We start from the raw sequence: 22,605 nt of genomic DNA, 5'->3' as shown, positions 1-22,605 counted from the left end.
CGCAAAACTCACAGCTCGAAGGCTCGCATCGAGCGGCTCGATGGAATTAAATATATCGATTTGGAGTAAAACTATCGAGTAATGTTGAATGTGTGGACGAAAGCCCGAACCATGGTTTTTACTCTACTACGTGATTGCTCGATCGAGCAAAAACGTATGTGTGTACTTGGCATAGGAGTGTCGGCAAAACTGAAAACGAAAGAGCAGGGGCTGGCATAAAGCCGTCTCATAAGTCATAAGAGACACTTCACTAAATAGCAACAGTTTCATCTATGCACAAAAATATTCTTCTAGGATATAGCGGAAAAATATGTGTCACTGCTTTAGTTTTCCTACATAAATATAACAAACCTTCAGACCATTTCCAAAATACACAAAAAACCATTTCCGAAATAAGGCCAAAACTTAGTTAAACTTTATTAATATCCAAGTTTTAGTTTCGAATCACGAGCCAATCCGAAATTCCCAACAAGCAGTGATTCGAGGACAACGGTTTGATCTTTAATTATTGACAAAACTTCGCCAAAGGGTTTCGAGTATCTCAAAAGGCGTATTTGTAACTGAAATTGTTTTAAGGCACCTCAAGTTACCAAGTCTTAAAATTAGCTGAATTCTAATCTGTCTGCGAACAATCCTAATTACATTCCGGGCCGGCATAATGAAGTGTGGCAACGGAACTTCCCTTAATTAATACAAGTTTGATCTTGGTATTTTTCTTGGTGTGTGCTTTGAATGTGTTTATTCATACTGTTATGTGTTTATTCGTGTGCAGAATGCTGGACCGATTTTTCTTAAAAAACTAATAGTTTTAATTTGGTAAATGTTAAAAGCGTAGGAAGTTTATAAAGAACTGCGGAAAAATAAATAAAAACGACGACTGAATCGTACACGACAAAATATTATTATTTATTACTTATTTTTTACTTGTACGACATTAAACAAAATGTTGGGTCCAAAAATCGATATATTATAACCAATCTAGAACCAATCAAAATAATAATCGTTTACAAAAGTTATGTGCTTTTTAATGATAAACAAAAAACTTTGAGCATAAGCAGGAAGTTGAAACATAACTCTCTTTTAAGCGCAGCTAAAGTTTTCCTTTGCGAAACCTTTAAATTTTATAGCCGAAACAACTAACAATTTAACATCAAATTACGTTTTAGACTCGGATAAGCGCCATCTAGCTGAGACTAATTTCCTATCTTCTAGAAAACTGGAGCGCTCCTTAGACGTGAGGAAAAAAGCTTAGCGAATCTCCCTAACAAATTTCCTTGGACACTAAGGAGATTGTTTGTTAAATTTAGCGATGTCGAGTACAAAATGTTTTGTGAATGGAATTTAGCACCATAAAGGTTTAAAAGCCGTTGGAGGTAAAAAACAAAACTGAAACTGCTTAAACATATACTGCGTAGTGTTTCGTCACATTTAGCAATCCCACTCAATTAATTCAGCAAATGAATTGTCAAAACTGTCAAACTGACGAATGTCAAATTAGTACGAATTACTAGACATGAATTTGCAATCAGTGACCATTTTGCGATTTTTAAAAAATGCATCATAATATGATTCATTATATGACTCTCCAAAGCGACCATTTAGCCCCGCTGATTTAACCAAAGTTTATTGACGAAAGTGCGTCCGTCTTTTACCTATTCACGATTAAATCGCTGAACGACATAGAATACTTTTTATCCCAGAAAATAAAACGCTAAGCAAGTTTTCACATAAGAAGATAAATAATCCCCGATTCAAAACTTTAATAAATTTAATTAAGTAGTTAACCCTAAATTTTTATTTCAGCACTGATTGGGCTAGTGATGATGAACTATGGCTAGAAAATCTATCGATCATGTCAGCTTTGTATGAAAGAAAAGTAGATCAAAATCGGCCCACCCGTTTGGACACTGCGATGCCAGACAGACTTTTTTTTTAAACGGGCAAAAGGCCCACCACACATTCCCACCACTGCAACTCCTGTGTCGCCAGGATCAACAGTGGTAACCAACCACGAAAACCCTTTGATATGATCTCAGGGATGCCCGAGGGACAAGCTAAATCTGTCTTGGGACCCGCAACGAAATTAATCAGAAGAAATGTAGGAGGAGTAGGAGATACCAATTTCCCTCCCCAAGCAAAATGCCAGACAGACTGACACGTCAAACTTATAACACCCCTCTTTTGTGTCGGGGGTCAAAAATTAATCATAATAAAGACGAAACAATCGACAGAAATAAGACAGATATGAATAAAGTGAGATCCACTTATGTTATTCGATTGATACGGCCACAAAATTGTGGACCAAGAGCCCGCGAGGGCCAGACCTTCCTTTGTTTCGTAAATCTGAAAGTTTATTCTGTTTATGACCTTTACAGAGGTAAAAACGACAGTAACAATGGAGTTTCGGTTGCGGTTACTTTATGAGGTATCCAGTTCTGAAGGTCTACCTGACCTTCGAGAAGGAGTAAAGCTTAATTTCATAGCTTATATTCTTCGCGCTATGTGGAGGAATCTCGTCTTCTAGTGCCGGACATTTTTGACAGTTGCTTCCCACCCTTAAACTTTCTTAAAGTATACTTTGAGGGTGTTTAGCAGCGGGAAGCAACAAAAAGACGAGACTCCTCTACTTACCGCGAATAATATAAGCTATGAAATTGAGCTTCACTCTTTCTGGAAGGTCAGGTAGACCTTCAGAACTGGATACCTCCTAAAGTAACCGCGACCGAAACTCCATAGTTGCTGGTCGTTCTTACCTCTGTAAAGGTCACAAACAGGTAAACTTTCAGCTTTATGATAAGAAGGAAGGTCTGGCCCTCGTAGGCTCTTACTCTATTGCTATTCACCGGAATATTGAGTTCCGTGTCTATTTCTCATAGCCTACGAATTTGCATAAGAGAACGGTTAGGGCTGGCGCGTCGCAGAAAACAGGTGGTCAGTCGCATTATTACGTTGAGAATGCTAGTATGATAATTATTATTATGAAAGCTATGAATTATGATTATGATAATATTTGATATCGCAATGCAAGATTGTGGTAGGTACTAGTCGGTCTGTTGGGACTTTGTAATTTTATTATTAAAGTAGCTTTATCCCTAACATCTTAAAATCAGAAGTAGCTAGTTATGTTCCAAATATTTATGCATCTTTGGTTTGCAAGTTGTCATTTATCTTCGCAGATTTTTTTAGTTTTACAGTTCACTGTTAAGTGGAAAAAATCATAATTTTCATCTATTCTAATCTTCATCATTAAATTCGCAATATATTGTAATTTGTATAACAATAATTTGAAAACTATTTAGTAGAAAAAAACGGTAATTAACATTTTATTTACCAAAGTAAAACATCTCCTATACTTGTTTTTGACCTTTTAATTATATTTTGTCGGGTCATAATTTTTTAAATAATTTTTATTTGTTACCATTGTGCCAACCCTATTAGGACGGATCTAAGCTTCAATTTTTATTGGAACATAATATAGCTTTTATTACCGCAGTGTAAAGGTGAAAATTGTGTGCCCGGGTGAAATTTAAAATAGCAATGCCCAGGGGCAATTTGGTTATAGTGCAGCCGATCGCTTGGCCTCATCATCCGATGCTTCTATTTACATACTTTAAAGGGTTTTAAGTCCTCCTTACATAAAAGATTTTCTGTTATTGACGTAATCTATCTATATATATAAAACTCAAAGGTGACTGACTGACATGGTGATCTATCAACGCACAGCCCAAACTACTGGACCGATCGGGCTGGGCATGCAGGTAGATATTAAGACGTAGGCATCTGCTAAGAAAGGACTTCGATCAATTCCACCTCCAAGGGGTTAAAATAGGGGATGAAAGTTTGTATATAATAATACTTCTTAACGCGAGCGAAGCCGCGGGCAAAAGCTCGTTTTCATAATATAATTAATGTTCATGGACCTTTTTCCTCATTTATGGAAAGGAAGAAATCCGCAACTCCGTTGCACCAAAACATTGTTTATCGCGCGTGAACCGTACATTTTTTCCGGGATCAAAGTATCCTATGTCCTGTCCCGGGACTCTCAAGTATCTCCATGCCAATTTTAAAATGAATCGCTTCAGCGGTTTGGGCTGGAAGACTTAACAGACATACAGACAGCACACTTTCGCATTTATAATTAAAGTATGGATTAACAATTAAAGCATTCGTGTCACAAGGCTTTTAATATCTTAAGTATACATTCCTTGAAATATATTAAACTGTTCTGGAACAAGTGTTTTCATGTTTCAAGAATAATTTTCAAAACTCTTAGAAACAACATGAATGTTTAAAAGTGCTGAAAACTTGTGAATGTTCAAATAAGCTTTAAGTTCTGGACGCAACTTGAAATGTTTTCCTAAAAACAAACGAAAATCTAATTTACATTACTTATAATTCAGTTTTCGAATATACTTCTGACTTACAGCCCTTACAGGTTTAATAACCTGACGTTTTTAATCGAAGAACTTACCTCAGCGTGAGTGAATAAATACTGGGTTTTTAGACTACTTGCACTCAATAATTTCAACAGCGAAGTTAGAACTCACAAACTCGTGGGATCTTATAAAGGGATATGTTTATTTTTCAAATTACCGTCTTAATGTCGAACATCTAAATAGTAACATTAAAATAGGCACAGTAGTTATGAAGCCAATAATATTTTTTTGCATTTATATTGAGTGGTGAAGTTATTATACACGCACAAGGTTTTTGTCGTTTTTGTGCTCTACGCTAAAAATTCCATAATTATTGGCTGAATCCATAAAAACGCTAAAAATATTAGTGGATAAAATCGAGGCACTAATAAAATATTACGGGCGAGTTTAGGAATATCCTGACCAATATTTACCTCGAAATAGCAAAAAAACGTACAGTCCAACCATTTAATTGCACACGAAATTGTTCCGTAAATTATAGTCGGCTCTCGATCAGTTTTTATTTGCATTTCAATTGAAGACATGAATAAAGTGCGAAACTAATAATTTGAAAACTGACGAAGTGCATAAATGGGGGCTTTAGGACCGGAAAATGATTTTAAATAAAAAAAATGTGGATGCTACGTATAGATACAGGGTGCAAATAAATCCTTGTTATAAATAAAGATATACGTATTCCTTCTTTTATAATCACTCATTACTTAAATGTTGAGAAATAGCATCCGAAAGTTATCCTAAAAGTACCAGAATTAATGGACACTACGCGTCGCCGACGCGTGCCGCGGGCCGCGGCCGGGCATCCCGAGCCAGCCCCTGTCACTGCCGCGAAGTGACCGTTCTGCAACGATTTTAAGTGGGATAAAATATATTGTTATTGTAAAAAAATTAACACACTATTATTTTGTTAAATGGACTCTCCTACTGATACCTAAGATCTAAAAATAATAGACCTATACAGAGTGCAAAAAAAACCGGTAGGTTTAATTGCACCCTGTATATTAGCTAAATAATAAAGGAGGTAACTTACAAGGTTTGTTCAATTTATAAGGGAAAAAATGAGTAACTCTTATGTTGTAAAATGTTAGTTACCCACTTTATTCACTCACTTCCATTTGTAGACAAAGAGCCCGTATTTGGACTGCTCTTTAGACTGCAATTCAGCTATGAAGTAGATTTGACTTTAAAATATGATTTTTTGAACATTTGAAATTCTTCCATTGGATTTCTGTTTGCATTGAGAGTGCATTTGAAAGCGATCCCCAATATCTGTGCTAGCATAGATACAGCATCATCGTCTACTGTTAATACAGTTTTGTACCTACCTGATGTGATACTTTTATAATATTGAGTATATTAGTCTTATTTATTTTTAGATCGGTATAAAGTATACCTGGGACAAAATATCTTATTCATGTAGGGGCCGGGTGCCATCGAAATTCTCATACTGTATACGTAACACCAAAATAATTTTCTCATAGAAAAATATTTAACAACATTGAGTTATTTTTCAGCTCTAAATAGTAATTACCTAGGTTCCTGCACAAAAATTTACTACAAAATATTTTAACACTAAAGAACATTTCTTAGTATTTAAATATTTTGTAGTAAATTTACTAATTATTTATATTCTTTTTTGTGTTTTACTATACTTTTTTGTGTTTTCATTTAATGTTTTATGCCAAGTTAATTATACCAGTAGGAGTCCGTCACTAGTGAGCATATTATAGTAATACTAACAAGTATATTATTGTAAGAGTCTCTCTAGTCACTCATTACTAAGTCCCCGGGTTGCACTAGTAAAACCAATAGGTGATATTAAACTTGGCCTTTATTTATTCCAAAACTAATACCCGTTCATTCAGACAAGGCCTCACGCAGTGACTGCCCGTCGTCTCTCGCATACATCGCCTCCCAGACACAAAACTGCTGACACTCGCACATTCACACATACATGGTCCCTACATTATGTTTGCGAAACCCGAAGGATAATTATTATTATCTTTCTACAGCGATGCAACAGGCAATTCCGGCTGACATTGTACATTTTTGACCTGTAAATTTCAATCAAAAATTTCTATTTAAAAAAAGAGTAATTTTTTAAACTTTTATATTGTTGTATTGCCCATGTATTTGCCCATACTGATAACGAAAAATGGCTATTTCAGAGCTGCTACTTCACAGTAAACTATACAAGGAGGACAAAGCGAGCTGTAAAATTTTTCTGTGTTTTCTAAAAAGTATTACGATCCCGAAATGCGACTGACTTAAATGAAATTGAGATTTATTTAATCATTGTATATTTATCTGATATTGACAGCTGTTTTGTTTTGAGCTATGGCATATGACGTGACGTCATGTTGTAGCTGGGGTTCACGTAGTGCATTAATATTGTATTCTTTGGCTGGGGTGAGAGGAAAATAGTTACTTGAAACTTTTTAATGATAATATTAAATTTAATACTTCTAAATCATTGTTTTAACGTGTTTTGCCAATATTATATATATTATCATTTTATTTAAGTAGGTACAGTTTATGTAAGTATACAAATTATTTGAGCATATCTATTTTATCTAATTATTATGCATTTACTTATAAAGATTGTTATATATACTATTTTATTCTACTTAATTAGTTTGCACGCCAGTGTGCATCTGTCGAGCGAACGACAACAAGGCTCCACAGAACACCATGGATGGCGGTGTAGGTACTATACCGCGATCATCACCTGAGTGGGGTCCTTTTCGGCAGCATTCGCATTACACTACATTGTGTTTTGTACCCAGATAGATATTAAAAATGTGTATTATAATGTCCGTCTGATTGTTTTTTTCTCTGTTTTTTGTTTTGCTATGTTCTGTTTTGTAATGTGGTGTAATGTGTTTACATGTTGAATAAATGTTTATTATTATTATTATTATTATTATTATTGATATTTGCCTAACGGAAAACACGATTCACTTACTTTGACTCGATAGTTTTATTTTTCGAAATTATGAATCTTTGTGGGATTTTAAAGAAATATCTGTTATTGAGTTACTATCATTACATAACTTGCACTTAAGTATTGTATTTAATTTTAAGTATTTAATCATCAAAAACATTTTTGTGAATTGCGACCTTTACTTTCGTGCTAGAATGCGGGAACCGTTGTTACGCGATACTATTCACTATTAGCTGCAGCGAAAAGCACAATGCCCGGGGGCACGATTCTGGAATGTATGAATGGTGTGTAGGCGGGGCTAGCGTGCTTTGATATTTCTGGCAGCCCGGTCTTAAGTATTACCTAATGGTTTGTTACACTCTGTATACCAAGGCAGCAAGGTATACAGAGTGTAACAAACCATTAAATACAACTTCTTGGCTTAAGGCGAGGATAAACCCCAATTTGTTATTCCGTGACTCCCGGTTTACCTAGTTCCAATATAATAACGAAGTGTTAAAAAATATGAGATATAAAGCACAATATTCAAAATACCTTAAACCATAAACATTTTAATAAAACGTAATACTTTGGCTGTAATTAATTTACAAACTTACCTCCGAAAAAACTCTATTTCATCGAAATATAAGTATTAACTAGGATAATTGTACATTTTATTTGAATAAATTGTTAGTAAATCTATATTAAAAATTCTTTAACCGAACAATTTTGTTTCTTAATATTTATTTCCAAAGATATTTAAAAAAAACATTAAAAATAGAGAAGATCCGCCCGAGAACCTATAGTTTTACGCTAAGCTAAAATGAATCTTATTGCGATGCGTATACGCTTGGTCTTTGGTTGTATGCAAGGTTATCGTTTTTGATTGAGATTAATCCCTGCCTTAACGCGCGAAGACATTGAAATAAAAGTGTCGTACATTAAATGAATTTTAAAGCGAACCACGAAACAACACAAGACACTCGCGGGCATGCATAATACATGAGAAAATGCCGCTGGGCATTCGATATCGATGCAAACGTTTACTCTATTTTAAGAAACCGCCACCGCTAGGGTTAAGGGTCAATTCAGACCGTAATGCGACGCGTATGCATAATTTCCTACGAATAATAAAAACTAAGGAAGAGTAACTCCGTCATAAAACATGCTCCACAATACTTGTCAAAAAAGTGTACCTTAGGTACACATTTCGATACATTTGCAATATTTCAGTGGCCTTGAGCGGTATCAGGCTGACGTTACATGACAGTTCGAAAGGAACCTTTAAGCCCAGCCGCACATTATCCGAATTCTGATCAGAAACAGTTGAACGTCCGCGCTGTCTCTTACATTTTGTACTGAGTCGAGTGAGCTCGAACTCGCCGGAAGGATATTTCGGATAGTGTGCGGGGTGGCGGTCCGGCGAAATTCAACTGTTTCTGATCAGAGTTACGTTTCTTTAGTTTTTATTATTCGTAGATAATTTCTATATTTGTATGGAAATTACAGATTTGCAAGACGTCTCAGGCTCACAAAATCTGTCAATTCAGTGCTAATTTAGAAATGCATCTACACGTCGCGTTGCGGTCTGAATTGACCCTAAAAGGGATATATTTAAATGTTAATAAATAAAAAATCTTAAGGCTTACTTAGGTATCCCAGATTTGTATTATTACCCAATACCCATTACCCATTTACTAAATAAAAATATTCACACAGCTGTAAAGTTAGAAAGTTAAATTGAAAAGATCACAAAACAGACAAAGACCTTTAAGAAAGGGGAAATAAAGCAAAAAATAAAACATCGTCCTTCTCTCTTCACGCTTAGAGCCTGTCCACACGTGCCCTCCCGCTTCATATCGGGGGCTGCTGTCCGTCATAACTCATATTGTGTGCGTTGCGACGACGCAGCGCGCCGTGTGAACCTTGGTTGGTATGTAAAACAACGCACGGCAGCACTGCGTCGTCGCAACGCGCCGTGTTGACTGGCTCTTACCCCCGTCATTATTCCACACCGCCGTTTTTCCATACAAACGTTGTCCCCTGTTTCCTCCCTGGATAATGCCGGTAGAGTTATGATTTTTTTTCTAAATATCTATGGCCACTATTAGCATGTCCGTATGTTTTCTTTTTTTTTCATAATTTCTTTATTAAAAAAGATAAGTACGTCCAAAAGGCAAAAACCCAAAAAAAATGGCCAGATTTTCCTCTGTGTGTTAAACACCCAGAAAAAAAAACTGGCTAGGATATACAAAAAAAAAAAAACATAGGATCACAGCTCAAGCCTTGCTTTAATTCTTAATGAAAAAAGTACTATCAGAGAAGTTGATTCCTATGCAAATCGGGGACCTAAGTAGTTTGGTTGCGTTACGTCAAACCCAGCTGACAGATCACAGTTAACATTGAATTGACATATTCGACCAAATAACGTTGGTCTGTCAATTGCATAGGAATCAACTTCCTCGATGGTACTTAAATCAGTTAAGTTTTGGAGAAGGAATCAGCGGACAACGAATCGAAGATTTTCTGTTCTTTTATTAGAACTTTTCTTGTGTTGTCTCTATCGCGCTCTGCGGTGGGAGACTTGAGATTGGTGAGACAGCAATACATTTTCAAATACCTATTTTCAATTTCTCTCACCCTTGGTGTATCCTCTTATGCCAGGTAATTATGCCGGAAAATAGTTTTTTCTTAATTATTTCGTGGCTTTTTTAACACATTGATACTACTTTAAATACAGCTTTGAGTATAAAAAATTAATTATAAAATCGTTATTTCTACTTTCTACGCCTCCTTGATATATACTTCGTAAATATCTAGGATATAGCTAACGAACTGGCACCTTTTTGGATATTTTTTAAATAATATAATAATATTTAATAATATAATATCTATGGACGCTTCACACCACGTCAGTCTGGCCCCGTGCTAAGTACCTAAAGGACTTGTGTTACAGGTACCAGACAACGGAAATATATTTAATACTTTTATACTATACATATATTTAAGATTTTTATTATATCATACACATCCAGACCCGGGAACATTGAAAACTTTTTGTTCCGTCGGCGGGATTCGAACCCGCGACCCCCGGCTTGAGCTACCAACGCGCTCACCACTGAGCCACAGAGGTCGTCCTCTGTGGCTCAGTGGTGTGTTTTACTTAAATATAGCATATTTTAGTAAAACACACGTGTTTTACTAAAATATGCTATATTTTAGTAAAACGCGTGTGTTATTTATTTATTTAAAAGGTTACAATTCTAAATCCTCAAAAATAGGCTGACCTGAAAGTTTCATACCGGGCGATGTTCACAAAAAGTTACTTAAAAAGTTTACTCCTGATATAATAATTTAAATAATAGTTCTGTTTCATATCAGAAGAAAAAAATAAAAACAAATTATCCATAACAATGTAAAAATGACCCTCGCGGAAAATTCTAACCAGCATTCGCAGTTGCAGTACGGAAAACTCAATCTAACTTTGAAATAGTTTATTTCTGTCGACGCCTCTAGAATACACAATAAAATGAACACATTTTAATTATTTATTTAAAAGGTTTCAGTTCATGAACATTATACTTGGTTCCCTAACTCACTCGACGACATCTTGTATTATAAATACGAATGTGTGTCTGTCTATTACTTCTTAACCACGGACGGAACAAAAAGTTTTCAACGTTCCTGGGTCATGAATGTGTAATATATGAATGTGTAAATATGTGCATGAAATAATAATAATCTTAAGTATATGTATAGTATATATAAAAGTATTAAATATATTTCCGTTGTCTGGTATCCGTGACACAAGTCCTTCAGGTACTTAGCATGGGGCCAGACTGACGTGGTGTGAAGTGTCCATAGATATTACTAATAATTTTATATTGTGTTTATGATACCTTTGATATTATAATAGGCTGGGTTATCATGAGTGTGGGTTTGTTTTCAGAGGAAAACATCCGAATGTTTATGTAATACCAAAGTTCTGTTTATGTTAAATGCCCAAAAACAACCAGGCTAAGCTTATTATTCCTAAGTTTGCGTATTTATAATACTGTTATAAATAAAGGTCAAACATAGGGCTCATTAACCTTGTTTACATTTGGTTAAATCGTGTATTTTAGGAAGTTTAATATAGAACATTTTTCAATGTTCGTTGCTGTTATCTGAGGTCAATATTATGATATAAAATGAGTACTAGATTTAGATTAGATTAATTAGCATACTAATGAAAAAAAATCGGCCAAGTGCGAGTCGGGCTCGCGCACGAAGGGTTCAGTTATAGAGCAAAAGTAGCCCAAAAACTGTGATTTATGTATGGAAGCTCCACTTTAATATTCATTTTATTTTAATTTTATTATCAATTATTAAAGTACAAAATATATAATTAAGGATTTTATGAATATTTCAGTAAGTACCTAGCTATGGCCATTATTGATATCAAGCAAAAAATAGCAAAAAATCATGTTTCTTGTATGGGAGCCCCCTCAAATATTAATTTAATTTGTTTTTAGTATTTGTTGTATAGCGGCAACATAATATACACAATTTGTGAAAATTTCAGAAGTCTAACTATAGGTAGCGGTTCTTGAGTTATAGCCTGGACACACACATACACACACCACAGACAAATTAGCCAAATTGTTTCAGCCGTTCTTGGTTTTTAGCGAGATTAAAAAAATTTCAAATGCGTAAAACGATTTAAATATCACATTAGATTTCAGTTGAAGAAAACAGCATAAAAACTATCAAAAATCATACCACTGTAAAACACACATAAACATCACTCTTTGGTTAAAGTTAAAGATATAAGTACAATTTAATTCTATCTCAAATGTTTGAATGATTCAGAATACATTCGCAGGTTGTGTGTAATGACGTGGACGTAAAATGTGGGCGCGGTAATCCAATGCCATGTCGTTTTTATCTCACATTCTTTGAATAAATTGTGTATTTGAGGGAATATTTTTGAATCGTTTATTGTGTTTTGAAAGCAAAGTAAATTAACAAGTTAATTTGCCTTATCCAAAGTAACTTGTTAGTTTACTATATTGATTTATTATATTGGGTGTACTTATCTTATTATAATTTAGTCATTACGTGTTAGTAATTAGCATGCTATATTAAAGTTACAAAAATTAAATTCGTTTAAATAACGGGGTTTCCGTTGTTTTGATTATTTGCGTCAAACAATTTCAAGCCAAAAGGACTGCAACACATTCCCCTGCATGACTCTACATTTTTTTAAACAATTAAAGGTTATTGTAATTCCTCGAAGTCTCCTTATATGTATAAAAATTCACCAGAATTGGATATATAAATATTAGATTTTGTGAGTTTAATTATGAGAAGTAAACTCACAAAACTTGAAATATTTTATTTTTTTATAAACACCGCATAATCATAACATTATTATAACTTTGTATTTTTAATATTTAAAGTCTCTCCAATCTTATTACATAACTTTACAGCGTATTGAAAGGTGAAAGCAATAAGTAGGTAAACAATTGTCGTACTTTGTTCGAGCGCCTACGACTACTAAATAGCAACACGATAAATTTACAACCACCGGCACGCTAACATTTCTTACTACCGACCAATTGATATTTCAAATACCTTCCACATTATTAATATTTTATGAATTTGCTTTGTCATTTCGTCATTCACTTTTCTATTCTTCTTGTTCGCACATACAAGTAAAAATAAACTAATTTTTTGTCAAGTCTATCTTTAATTATACCAACCAACCAAACATACAATTCGGAACATTTGGCGACCGTGCAAAATACGAATCTACAATTCGCAATCAAAGGATTACGAGGAATTACTAAACGAGAAATAAGCAATATTACGTTCGGCGGTCATTCGACGATCCAACTATTGCATCATCCTGGTCAGAGTGGCTCCAGCTGGAAAGTAATACTTATTTCTGGAAGAAGAAAGACGAAACTGAGGACGTTGTGGAGTGATTTGGCTACGACTCGGCGTTTTCAGATAAGTGTCTTCCCATTCTTCAACCTCACAACCATTACCTAACCCTAATTATAACCCTAAATACCTATTTCCTATCTAGATATCCTATATTCCTTTATTCTATAACATAATTCATCAATATTTTATAATTTTATTGCCCAATCAGCACAAATTAACTATTTTTAGTAAATTTAAAAACCAGTTACATTCAATTACCTTATCTACGATCGTTATCGGTCGATCGAATTTATAGAAAACATTAACTTATTGTTATTTGCCGACTATTTCAGGCTACTTTCAGGCATAATCTGGAAAAATATTGGAATCTCGCTTGGAATTTGGAAATACATTTCAATTAAGGCGAAGTTTAACGCGAGCCGCCATTTTGTGGAGATCCGGGTGACACCGAATTAAGGAGCGTGAGCAATTTTATTTTACTTTCTTTTGCATATTAAAGCTATTATAAAAATAATTTCACACTTAAGGCGAAGTCTAAGCAAAAATATTAATATTATTTAAGGCGAAGTTTCTGGTTTTGGTATTCATTTTTCGATTTCTATTGAAATGCCTAACGATACCGACAAAAGTGAATTAAAGGCATTACTTGCCAAGCGTTCTTCTTTAAAAGGGCGTATTACTAAATTTAAAAACTATATTGATTTAATTGACAAAAAAGAAGAGTTATCTACTGTTGAAGTTACGGAACTTTCAATAAAATTAGAAAAATTTCGTTTGTTATCAAATCAATATGAGCAAGTGCAAGATTCGATAGATGTATTAAATTCAGATAATTTAGCATTTGAAATAAATGAGCGGGATGCTATTGAGCAAGATTGTGCGACATGTATGGCAATGGCACAAACTATTTTAGCGAAGTTTAGCAGTAAAAAAGACGAGCATAACACTTCCTTGTCTCAGTGTCATCGCGATCATTTTGAAACTGAATTTAAACTGCCTCAATTACAAATTAATAAATTCGATGGTGCTTATTTTCGATGGCTAGAGTTTCGAGACACATTCTTGTCCGTTATACACAATAACGATCGCATAAAGTCAATTCATAAATTTCATTATTTGATATCTTATTTAGCGGGCGATGCTGCACGAGTTATATCAAATTTGGAGGTTTCCGAGGCTAACTATAAAGATGCGTGGCGTTTACTTTGCGAGAGGTACGACAATAAACGACAGCTTTTAAATCATCATTTGAATGCTCTCTTCAAGATTGAACCGTTGAGTCGCGAGTCCGAACGATCTTTGCGCTTTCTTGTGGACCATGTTACAAAAAATTTACGTGCATTGTCTAGTCTCGGGCAATCTACCCAATATTGGGACATTTTAATAATTCACATGGTCTCTTCGAAACTAGACACGTGCACTTTAGTTAAGTGGGAGGAAATGCGTAACTCTTTGGATGAGGTACCTACGCTAGAACAATTTAATAAATTTTTAACCGATCGAGCTGATATACTTGAAACTTTAAATCGTAACAAATTAGACAAGATGAAGGCATCAAGTGGCTTCTCTCGGCCCACAGGCTCTAATGTTAACAATGAAAGAGTACATACGAAATCATTTTCTTTCTTACAAGGTGACAACAAAATTAACAATTTCAAATCTTGTATTATTTGTAAGGGTGAGCATAAAATATATGAGTGTGAAATATTTAAGGCTAAAAGCTACGAAGATAAAATTAGTGACATTCGTAAATTAAAACTTTGCATGAACTGTTTAAGGGAGGGTCATCAGCCTCACAACTGCAAATTAGGTCCATGTCGTGTATGCAAAAGAAAGCATAACACGTTACTACATCAAACAAAGACTGATTTTAGTTCTTTAAATTCTACTGACACAATTGTCAATTTTTCTACACAACCAACAAATCAAATATTACTTTCTACTGCCATAATTGAAGTGCAAAATCCAAAAACTAAGGAGGCAATTAAAGCCCGTGCGTTGCTTGATTGCGGAAGTCAATCATCGTTCATAAGCAAAAGGCTTAAAGATTTCTTGCAATTAGAGTCAAGTTCTATAAATAAAATTAGTGTTATAGGTATTGGCAACAACTTGTCTGACTACATAACAGAAAGTTGCATTGCTCAACTCAATTCCATTCACGAAAATTACAAAATATCTTTAGATTGTTTTGTGCTCAAAGAGCTAACAGGAGCTATCCCTGCTACTACAATCAATTTACACAATGTCGAATTTCCAAAAGACGTTACATTTGCCGATCCAAATTTTAACATTCCCTCGTCCATCGATATACTTATAGGTGCAGACTTATTTTGGGATGTTCTCGGTAATGATGTGAAATCTATAAATTCAAGACACAACATTAAACTAAGAAATTCTAAGTTTGGTTGGTTAATCACAGGTTCTATATCAAACAATTTATCTACTACTAAGAAAATTCAATGTCATAATTCAATTTTAGCTAACAATTTACAAAACGAAAATATCAATGATTTATTACAAAAATTTTGGACTATCGAAGAAGTTCCTAATAAATCGAAGCTTACAAAAGTCGAAAGAGACTGTGAGCAACATTTCATAAAAAATACAATTCGCTTACCTAGTGGAAGATTTTCAGTTCAACTTCCTTTGATTGATACACCTGATTGTTTAGGTAATTCTTATAATATGGCGCTGCAAAGATTTCTAAATTTAGAAAAACGTTTTAGGAAGTTTCCACAATTAAAAACACAGTATTCCAATTTTATCAATGAGTATTATGAACTAGGGCATTTGGAAGAGCTACCAAATACAGCCTTTCTAAAACAATCTCATTTTCTCTGTCATCACGCAGTATTTAAAGAAAATAGTGAGTCTACTAAAATTAGAGTAGTTTTTGATGGTTCAGCTCCAACTACTTCAGGGTTTTCGCTTAATGATATCCAAATGGTTGGACCTAATATTCAAGACTCTTTATTTGCTATCCTCATTAGGGCTCGACAATACAAATTTCTACTAACAGCTGATATAGAGAAGCACTATCGACAAATTCATGTACATCAGGAACATCAAAACTTGCAGTTAATTTTATGGAGAGAAAACGAAAGTGATACAATCAAAATCTTGCGCTTAAAAACAGTTACATATGGTCTTGCAAGTTCTAGTTTTTTGGCCACTCGTTGTCTCTGGCAATTGGGACATGATTGTACTGATAAATTAATAGGTAAAATTATCAAACAAGATTTTTACGTTGATGACGTCATAACTGGCGCAGATAGTGAAAATGAACTTATACACATTCAAAATGCATTATCAGCCACTTTAAAAGGGGCATGTTTTAATCTTCGCAAGTACAAATCTAATTGCGAATCGATTTTAAAAACAGATGTAGTTAACTCATCAACTGAATTTAGTGTTAGTTCATCAACCAGTGCTTTAGGTATTAAATGGAATCCTGAAGATGATAATTTGCGAATTTCATTTGAGGTTCCACCAAAGGAACAACCAATTACTAATTACTAATTTTATCATTTACGTTTAAAATATTCGATCCTTTAGGCTTGATCAGTCCATGTGTTATTTTAGCAAAAATATTATTACAATCTCTGTGGCAAAAGGGTCTAGATTGGGATGAACCTGTTCCCAAGGATATAGAAAGGTCATGGGAAGAATTTAGTAATAGTTTACCACATCTTCTAAATGTAAGTGTACCTCGTAGAGTACTGTGCGAAAACTACAATTATGTTGAATTACATTCATTTAGTGACGCATCATTGCGGGCTTTTGGAGCTTGTATCTACCTTAGATCTATAAATAATGCAGGTATAATTAATGTTCAATTGTTGTGTTCTAAGTCGAAAGTTTCTCCTATTAAGCCGACAACGATACCCCGCTTAGAACTATGCGCAGCACTTTTAGCAGCAAAGTTATCGAAGGCGGTGGTGGCATCTCTTAGATGTACAGTCGCTCGTCAAGTACACTGGTGCGATTCTACTGTTGTCCTTGGATGGCTTCGTGCTGATTGTCATAAATTAAAAACATTCGTAGCAAATAGGGTTATCGAAATTTCAGAGCTTTCAGATATTTCATCATGGCAATATGTACCTACTTCATTGAATTCAGGGGATCTAGTGTCAAGAGGTGTCGCACCTAAGGATATAATTTCGAAAAAAACCTGGTGGAATGGCCCACTGTTCTTATCTAAACCAGAATCAGAGTGGTGTATTCCTTCGCCAGATGTCCCAAATGAAGTTAATTTGCCTGAGATTAAATTAATTTCTTCTGCAGGTGTAGTAAACGAAGCTACGGAAGTAAGCATAATTGAAATTGAAAAATATTCTAAATTTTCAAGGGTTCACAGAGTTTTAGGATATGTTAAACGATTTATTTTTAATTTAAGAAACAAAACTAATAAACGTCTAGGAGTTTTAAGTTTGGATGAGTTAAACGACGCTTTCCATAGTCTATGTATGATTTCTCAAAAGGAATCTTTTCCTAAAGAATATAAATTATTAGAAATGGGTAAATCTATTAGTAACAAGTCAAGCATCTTGTCTTTAACACCTTTTTTCGACAATAATTTAAGGCTAATACGAGTTGGTGGAAGACTGAATAATTCAGGTTATGATTTTAATAAAAAACATCCAATTCTTCTTCACTCCAATCATCACCTCACTAAACTCATTTTTGAACGCGATCACATTCGTCATATGCATGCTGGACCGCAATTATTACTATCATTAATTCGTGAATCTATTTGGCCAATCAATGGTCGATGTCTCGCACGAAACACAGTGCATAGATGCATAACATGCAGACGTCATCAAGGAAGGCCTCTAAATCCTATAATGGGCAACTTACCTGTACAAAGAGTTATGCCAGATTTTCCCTTTAAAACTGTAGGCATTGATTTTGCAGGTCCATTCTATATACTTAATAAGAGGGGGCGCGGGGCGCGAACAATCAAGGCATATTTGTGTTTATTTATATGCTTTCGTTTTAAATGTTTGCATTTAGAAGCTGTCAGCGACCTATCTAAATATGGTTTTTTACAGGCGCTTCGCAGATTTATATCTAGGCGTGGAAAACCTTCTGAAATATTCTGTGATAACGGAAAGAATTTCGTCGCGGCAGCCAAAGAAATAGGTAACTTCATAAAGGCAAACAAAAATGCTATTTCAGACTTTGCAACAGACGAGCATATAAAATTTATTTTTTCCCCGGCGCACGCTCCTCATTTCGGTGGCCTCTGGGAGGCCGGAGTTAAATCAGCCAAATTTCACATTCGTCGCGTTATGGGTAACACCCATCTTACTTTCGAAGAATTAGGTACTTTATTTACGCAAGTCGAGGCAATATTAAATAGTAGACCTTTATGTCCTTTATCATCCAATCCTAACGATTACCGTTCCCTAACCCCGGGACACTTTTTGATAGGTCGGTCATTGCTATCGCTACCATCTCCGTCACTCAACGACAAGAGCACCAATCATCTTCAACGCTATGCAAGACTGGAACAAATACGACAACATTTTTGGCAGCGTTGGCAGAAGGAATACGTGTCGGAGCTACAACAGCGATGCAAATGGAAAACTGATTGCTCAACATTACAAGAAGGAGATCTAGTTCTACTAATGGAGGATAATTTACCTCCACTATCCTGGAAACTGGCAAGAGTGTTACGTCTATTTCCCGGATCAGACGCCGTATCGCGAGTTGCAGAGCTGCGGACATCTACGGGCGCCACCTACCGAAGACCATTGGCCAAACTCTGCCCTCTTCTATCCGGGGCCGAGCTATGAAGTTGAAAGCGGTGCTTTCCACGGAGGGGAGGATGTTCGAGCGCCTACGACTACTAAATAGCAACACGATAAATTTACAACCACCGGCACGCTAACATTTCTTACTACCGACCAATTGATATTTCAAATACCTTCCACATTATTAATATTTTATGAATTTGCTTTGTCATTTCGTCATTCACTTTTCTATTCTTCTTGTTCGCACATACAAGTAAAAATAAACTAATTTTTTGTCAAGTCTATCTTTAATTATACCAACCAACCAAACATACAATTCGGAACATACTTCTATTATGAACTCGTACAATAAAAAGCTTTCTGAGAAAATTCAAGTTGTTCTAACAACTTTCATTGTATAGCAATCTATTGCTATACAATAAAATATATTCAATTGGAACAAGTAAAATATTCCTCGGGACGAACAAAGAAAGTGTACGGACATGACGAAAAACTTTTGAGTCCCCGAGAAAAAGTCGGTAAGTTGACGAAAGTTCGTCGCAAACGCGTGGAACGGCGCTTGGCAGTTGTTCACGCGTAAGAAATGCTACTTCGGAATTCGGATACGGATGCGAGAACTTGTCGCTTTGTTCGAAATTAATGGTTCAACAGTTCCGCGTTTAATTACTTGTCGATAAATTTGTTTATTTTTCCTTGTATGTTAATAAACAAAATAATTAGACAATAGGTGCCAAGCTAAAATGGGACTGGGCAGGCCATACAAGCCGCATGCATCCTGACCGCTGGGCAAAGATCACCGCAGAATTATGGGTAACAGATGATGGACGACGCCGTCCTGGCCGGCCTCGAAAAAGATGGCGCGACAAGCTAGACAAATACAAGCCAGGTTGGCCTACCGCTGCGTTAGATCGAGAGAGCTGGAAGACTTTGGGACAGGCCTTTGCCCAGCAGTGGTACAGCACAGGCTCTTAAAAAAAGTGACAAATTAGCTAAGGTGGCGTAGAACAATTAGCTATTCATGATTAAGAAATATTACCTATTCAATACGGATGTCAGAACATGTCGCTTTCTTTTCTATTTCTACATTAATTTTTGATTATCGATACATGTTTTTTTTCTCAGTTTTGTTATAAAATAATAATTTAAAAAAGGGGAAAAGTCCTTGTCAATAAGGGCTTAAACCTTTTCTATGAAATTAAGATAATAAAATAATATATAACAGAGCTTTGGTAGGTAAAACACGATACGTAAATACTAAATAGGGCATATTTCTAAGAATCCACGTTTTTGGGTTATTTATGTTTTTACTTTCTTTGAAATCCGACGAAAGGTCATTCTGCCTACTTAGTTTGTGTGTATTATTTTGCTGTAGATTTTATATTTGGGGCCAGCAACTATATAATTACTTAATTTGATAATCATGTGGGAACTGTACATTTTTCTTCGAAAATATCCCATATCACTTCGCGGGAGAAAGTTTCTCAAAATACCTCCATACCAACGTTGCAACAAAATTGGTTTAGCGGTTTGGACGTGAAGCGATAGCAGACAGCTTTTTTTGTGAAATAAGGGGGCAAACGAGCAAACGGGTCACCTGATGGAAAGCAACTTCCGTCTCTCATAGACACTCGCAACCTCAGAACAGCTGCAGGTGCGTTGCCGGCTTTTTAAGAGGGAATAGGGTAATAGGGGAGGGTAGGGAAGGGAATAGAGTAGGGGATTGAGCCTCCGGTAAACTCACTCACTCGGCGAAACACAGCGCAAGCGCTGCTTCATGCCGGTTTTCTGTGAGAACGTGGTATTTTTCCGGTCGAGCCGGCCCATTCGTACCAAAGCATGGCTTTCCCACGTTTAAATAGATGGATAGACAGACCCACTTTCGCATTTATAATATTGAGTATGGATATAGAATTCAGCATTGCCAGATTTTTTTTGCCAAGTCGGGACCTTGGAATTTTTTCAGTGAAATTAGCGGGATTCTTCCGTCAAAAGCGGGACATACACACACTGGCAAAATTAGCGGAACATAGGTAAAAAGGGCCAAAACTTGAACTCAAGTGGGTCGGGCTGTCTGAAAGCCTTTTTTATAGCTTCTAAGCTCATTCAAGAAATAAAATATTGAACAAAACTGGCAAGTTGACAGGTTTTTATAGCAATTATGCCCTAATAAGTGTTTTTCGATTATTGACGTTGTAAGTGTTCCTGATAAGAATGGCGTTTTAGCGGGGTGCAAGGTATGCTCAGCTCATTTGATTGTTTGGAAGAACACATTGCTTAGATACAAAATTATTGTGAAGAAAGTGATTTCCCAGCATCTGCGACAGCTAGAGCTGTAACCACGATAGAGAAAGGTCACACCTACCGTTCGGTCAGTCAGGCCTTAGGTGTGTCGGCTTCCGTGGTTCATCGTAACTTTCAACGCTTCAGAGAGACTGGATCTTACGTTCGGAGACGAGAACAAGACAGATATCGGGTGACAATGGTTCAGGATGACCATTTTGTAAGGAAACAAAACTTAAGAAATCGACCTCAAACTGCTATGCAGACACGAAACCTGTCGGAACAGGTCCAAGATGAACGTGTAAGTGATTGTACAGTAAGAAGAAGATTCAAAGAAGTTAAATTAAACTCAAAAGTGCCAGCAAGGGCACCAAAACTTGAGACAGGATACCGAAGAGCCAGGCTAAGATTTGCGCGTGAACATCAAAATTAGACAAGTGAGTGAAATCTTGTGCTGTACAGTGATGGGAGCAAATTCTGTGTACATTGTATTGACAGGCGATAAAGAATGTGGATAAATCATAAGGAAAGCTACAGGCCATCAAACTTACCGGAAACAGTGGCCTATGATGCAGGCTTCGTAATGGTTTGGAGTTGCATATGATTTGGAGCCCGCATGGAGCTGATGATTATAGATGATGGTACTTTGACAGTACAGGGCTATAGCACCGACATCCTGGAACTGCATGGTGTGCCTTTTACACAGTTTTAGGTAGTAATTTCAATTTTATGTGCGTCCATAGAGTAATAAAATCGGGCATTATTACCTAAACGATGCTGGCGTAGCCCAGGTGGAGAGGCCAGCGTGGTCTACGGATGTGGATCCGATTGAAGACGTGTGGCACATCAATGGGTGAACGGTACGAGTTAAAACTCCAGCTCCAAAATGTGTCCAGGAGCTCGAGTTGGCGCTAGTGGAGGAGTAGGAGAATATCCCACAGGAAATGATTGACAATTAAAATGCAAGCATGGAATGGCGTATCCAGGCCCTCTTGAGATCTATAGAAGGCATTACAAGCTTTTAACATGGCATTTCTTTAATAAAAATGGAGAATTTATCTTAAAAACTTACTACTGAAATTTCAAAGATTTTCTTAATTTTTTGATTTTTGCTGATTTTTTCTATTTTGCACGTTTTTATGCCCTATATTTATATAAAATTTATTTTTTAATAATCAATTAGTAAATAAATAAATAAATATATAAAAATCAGTGAACAATTTAAAAAAAATTGAAAATGTTGTTATGTTCCTCTAATTTTGCCGGTGTGTTTAGTAAAGAA

At 35.6% G+C, this 22,605-nt stretch overlaps 3 protein-coding genes across 3 annotated transcripts; all 3 read left to right on the top strand.

Moving 5' to 3' along the window:
* The first annotated feature begins 13,893 nt into the window (after positions 1-13,893).
* LOC121734447 lies at positions 13,894-16,030 on the top strand. Its single transcript, XM_042125059.1, has 3 exons — positions 13,894-13,915; positions 14,420-15,691; positions 16,014-16,030. The coding sequence occupies exons 1-3, from the start codon at positions 13,894-13,896 to the stop codon at positions 16,028-16,030; spliced, it is 1,311 nt and encodes a 436-aa protein (XP_041980993.1).
* Positions 16,031-16,054: 24 nt separating this feature from the next.
* On the top strand, positions 16,055-17,911 carry LOC121734446. Its single transcript, XM_042125058.1, has 3 exons — positions 16,055-16,233; positions 16,902-17,836; positions 17,905-17,911. Exons 1-3 carry the CDS (start codon positions 16,231-16,233, stop codon positions 17,909-17,911), a joined length of 945 nt encoding a protein of 314 aa, XP_041980992.1. The 5' UTR covers positions 16,055-16,230.
* Positions 17,912-19,200, top strand: LOC121734329. The gene has a single exon (XM_042124863.1). The coding sequence runs from the start codon at positions 17,994-17,996 to the stop codon at positions 19,083-19,085; it is 1,092 nt and encodes a 363-aa protein (XP_041980797.1). The 5' UTR covers positions 17,912-17,993; the 3' UTR covers positions 19,086-19,200.
* The last annotated feature ends 3,405 nt before the right edge of the window (positions 19,201-22,605 follow it).

Source organism: Aricia agestis, chromosome 15 (genome assembly GCF_905147365.1).
Source record: "Aricia agestis chromosome 15, ilAriAges1.1, whole genome shotgun sequence".
NCBI classification, from domain to species: Eukaryota; Metazoa; Arthropoda; class Insecta; order Lepidoptera; family Lycaenidae; genus Aricia; species Aricia agestis.
Note: the sequence above shows the minus strand (reverse complement) of the source record. Positions and strands in the feature narration are given on the sequence as shown.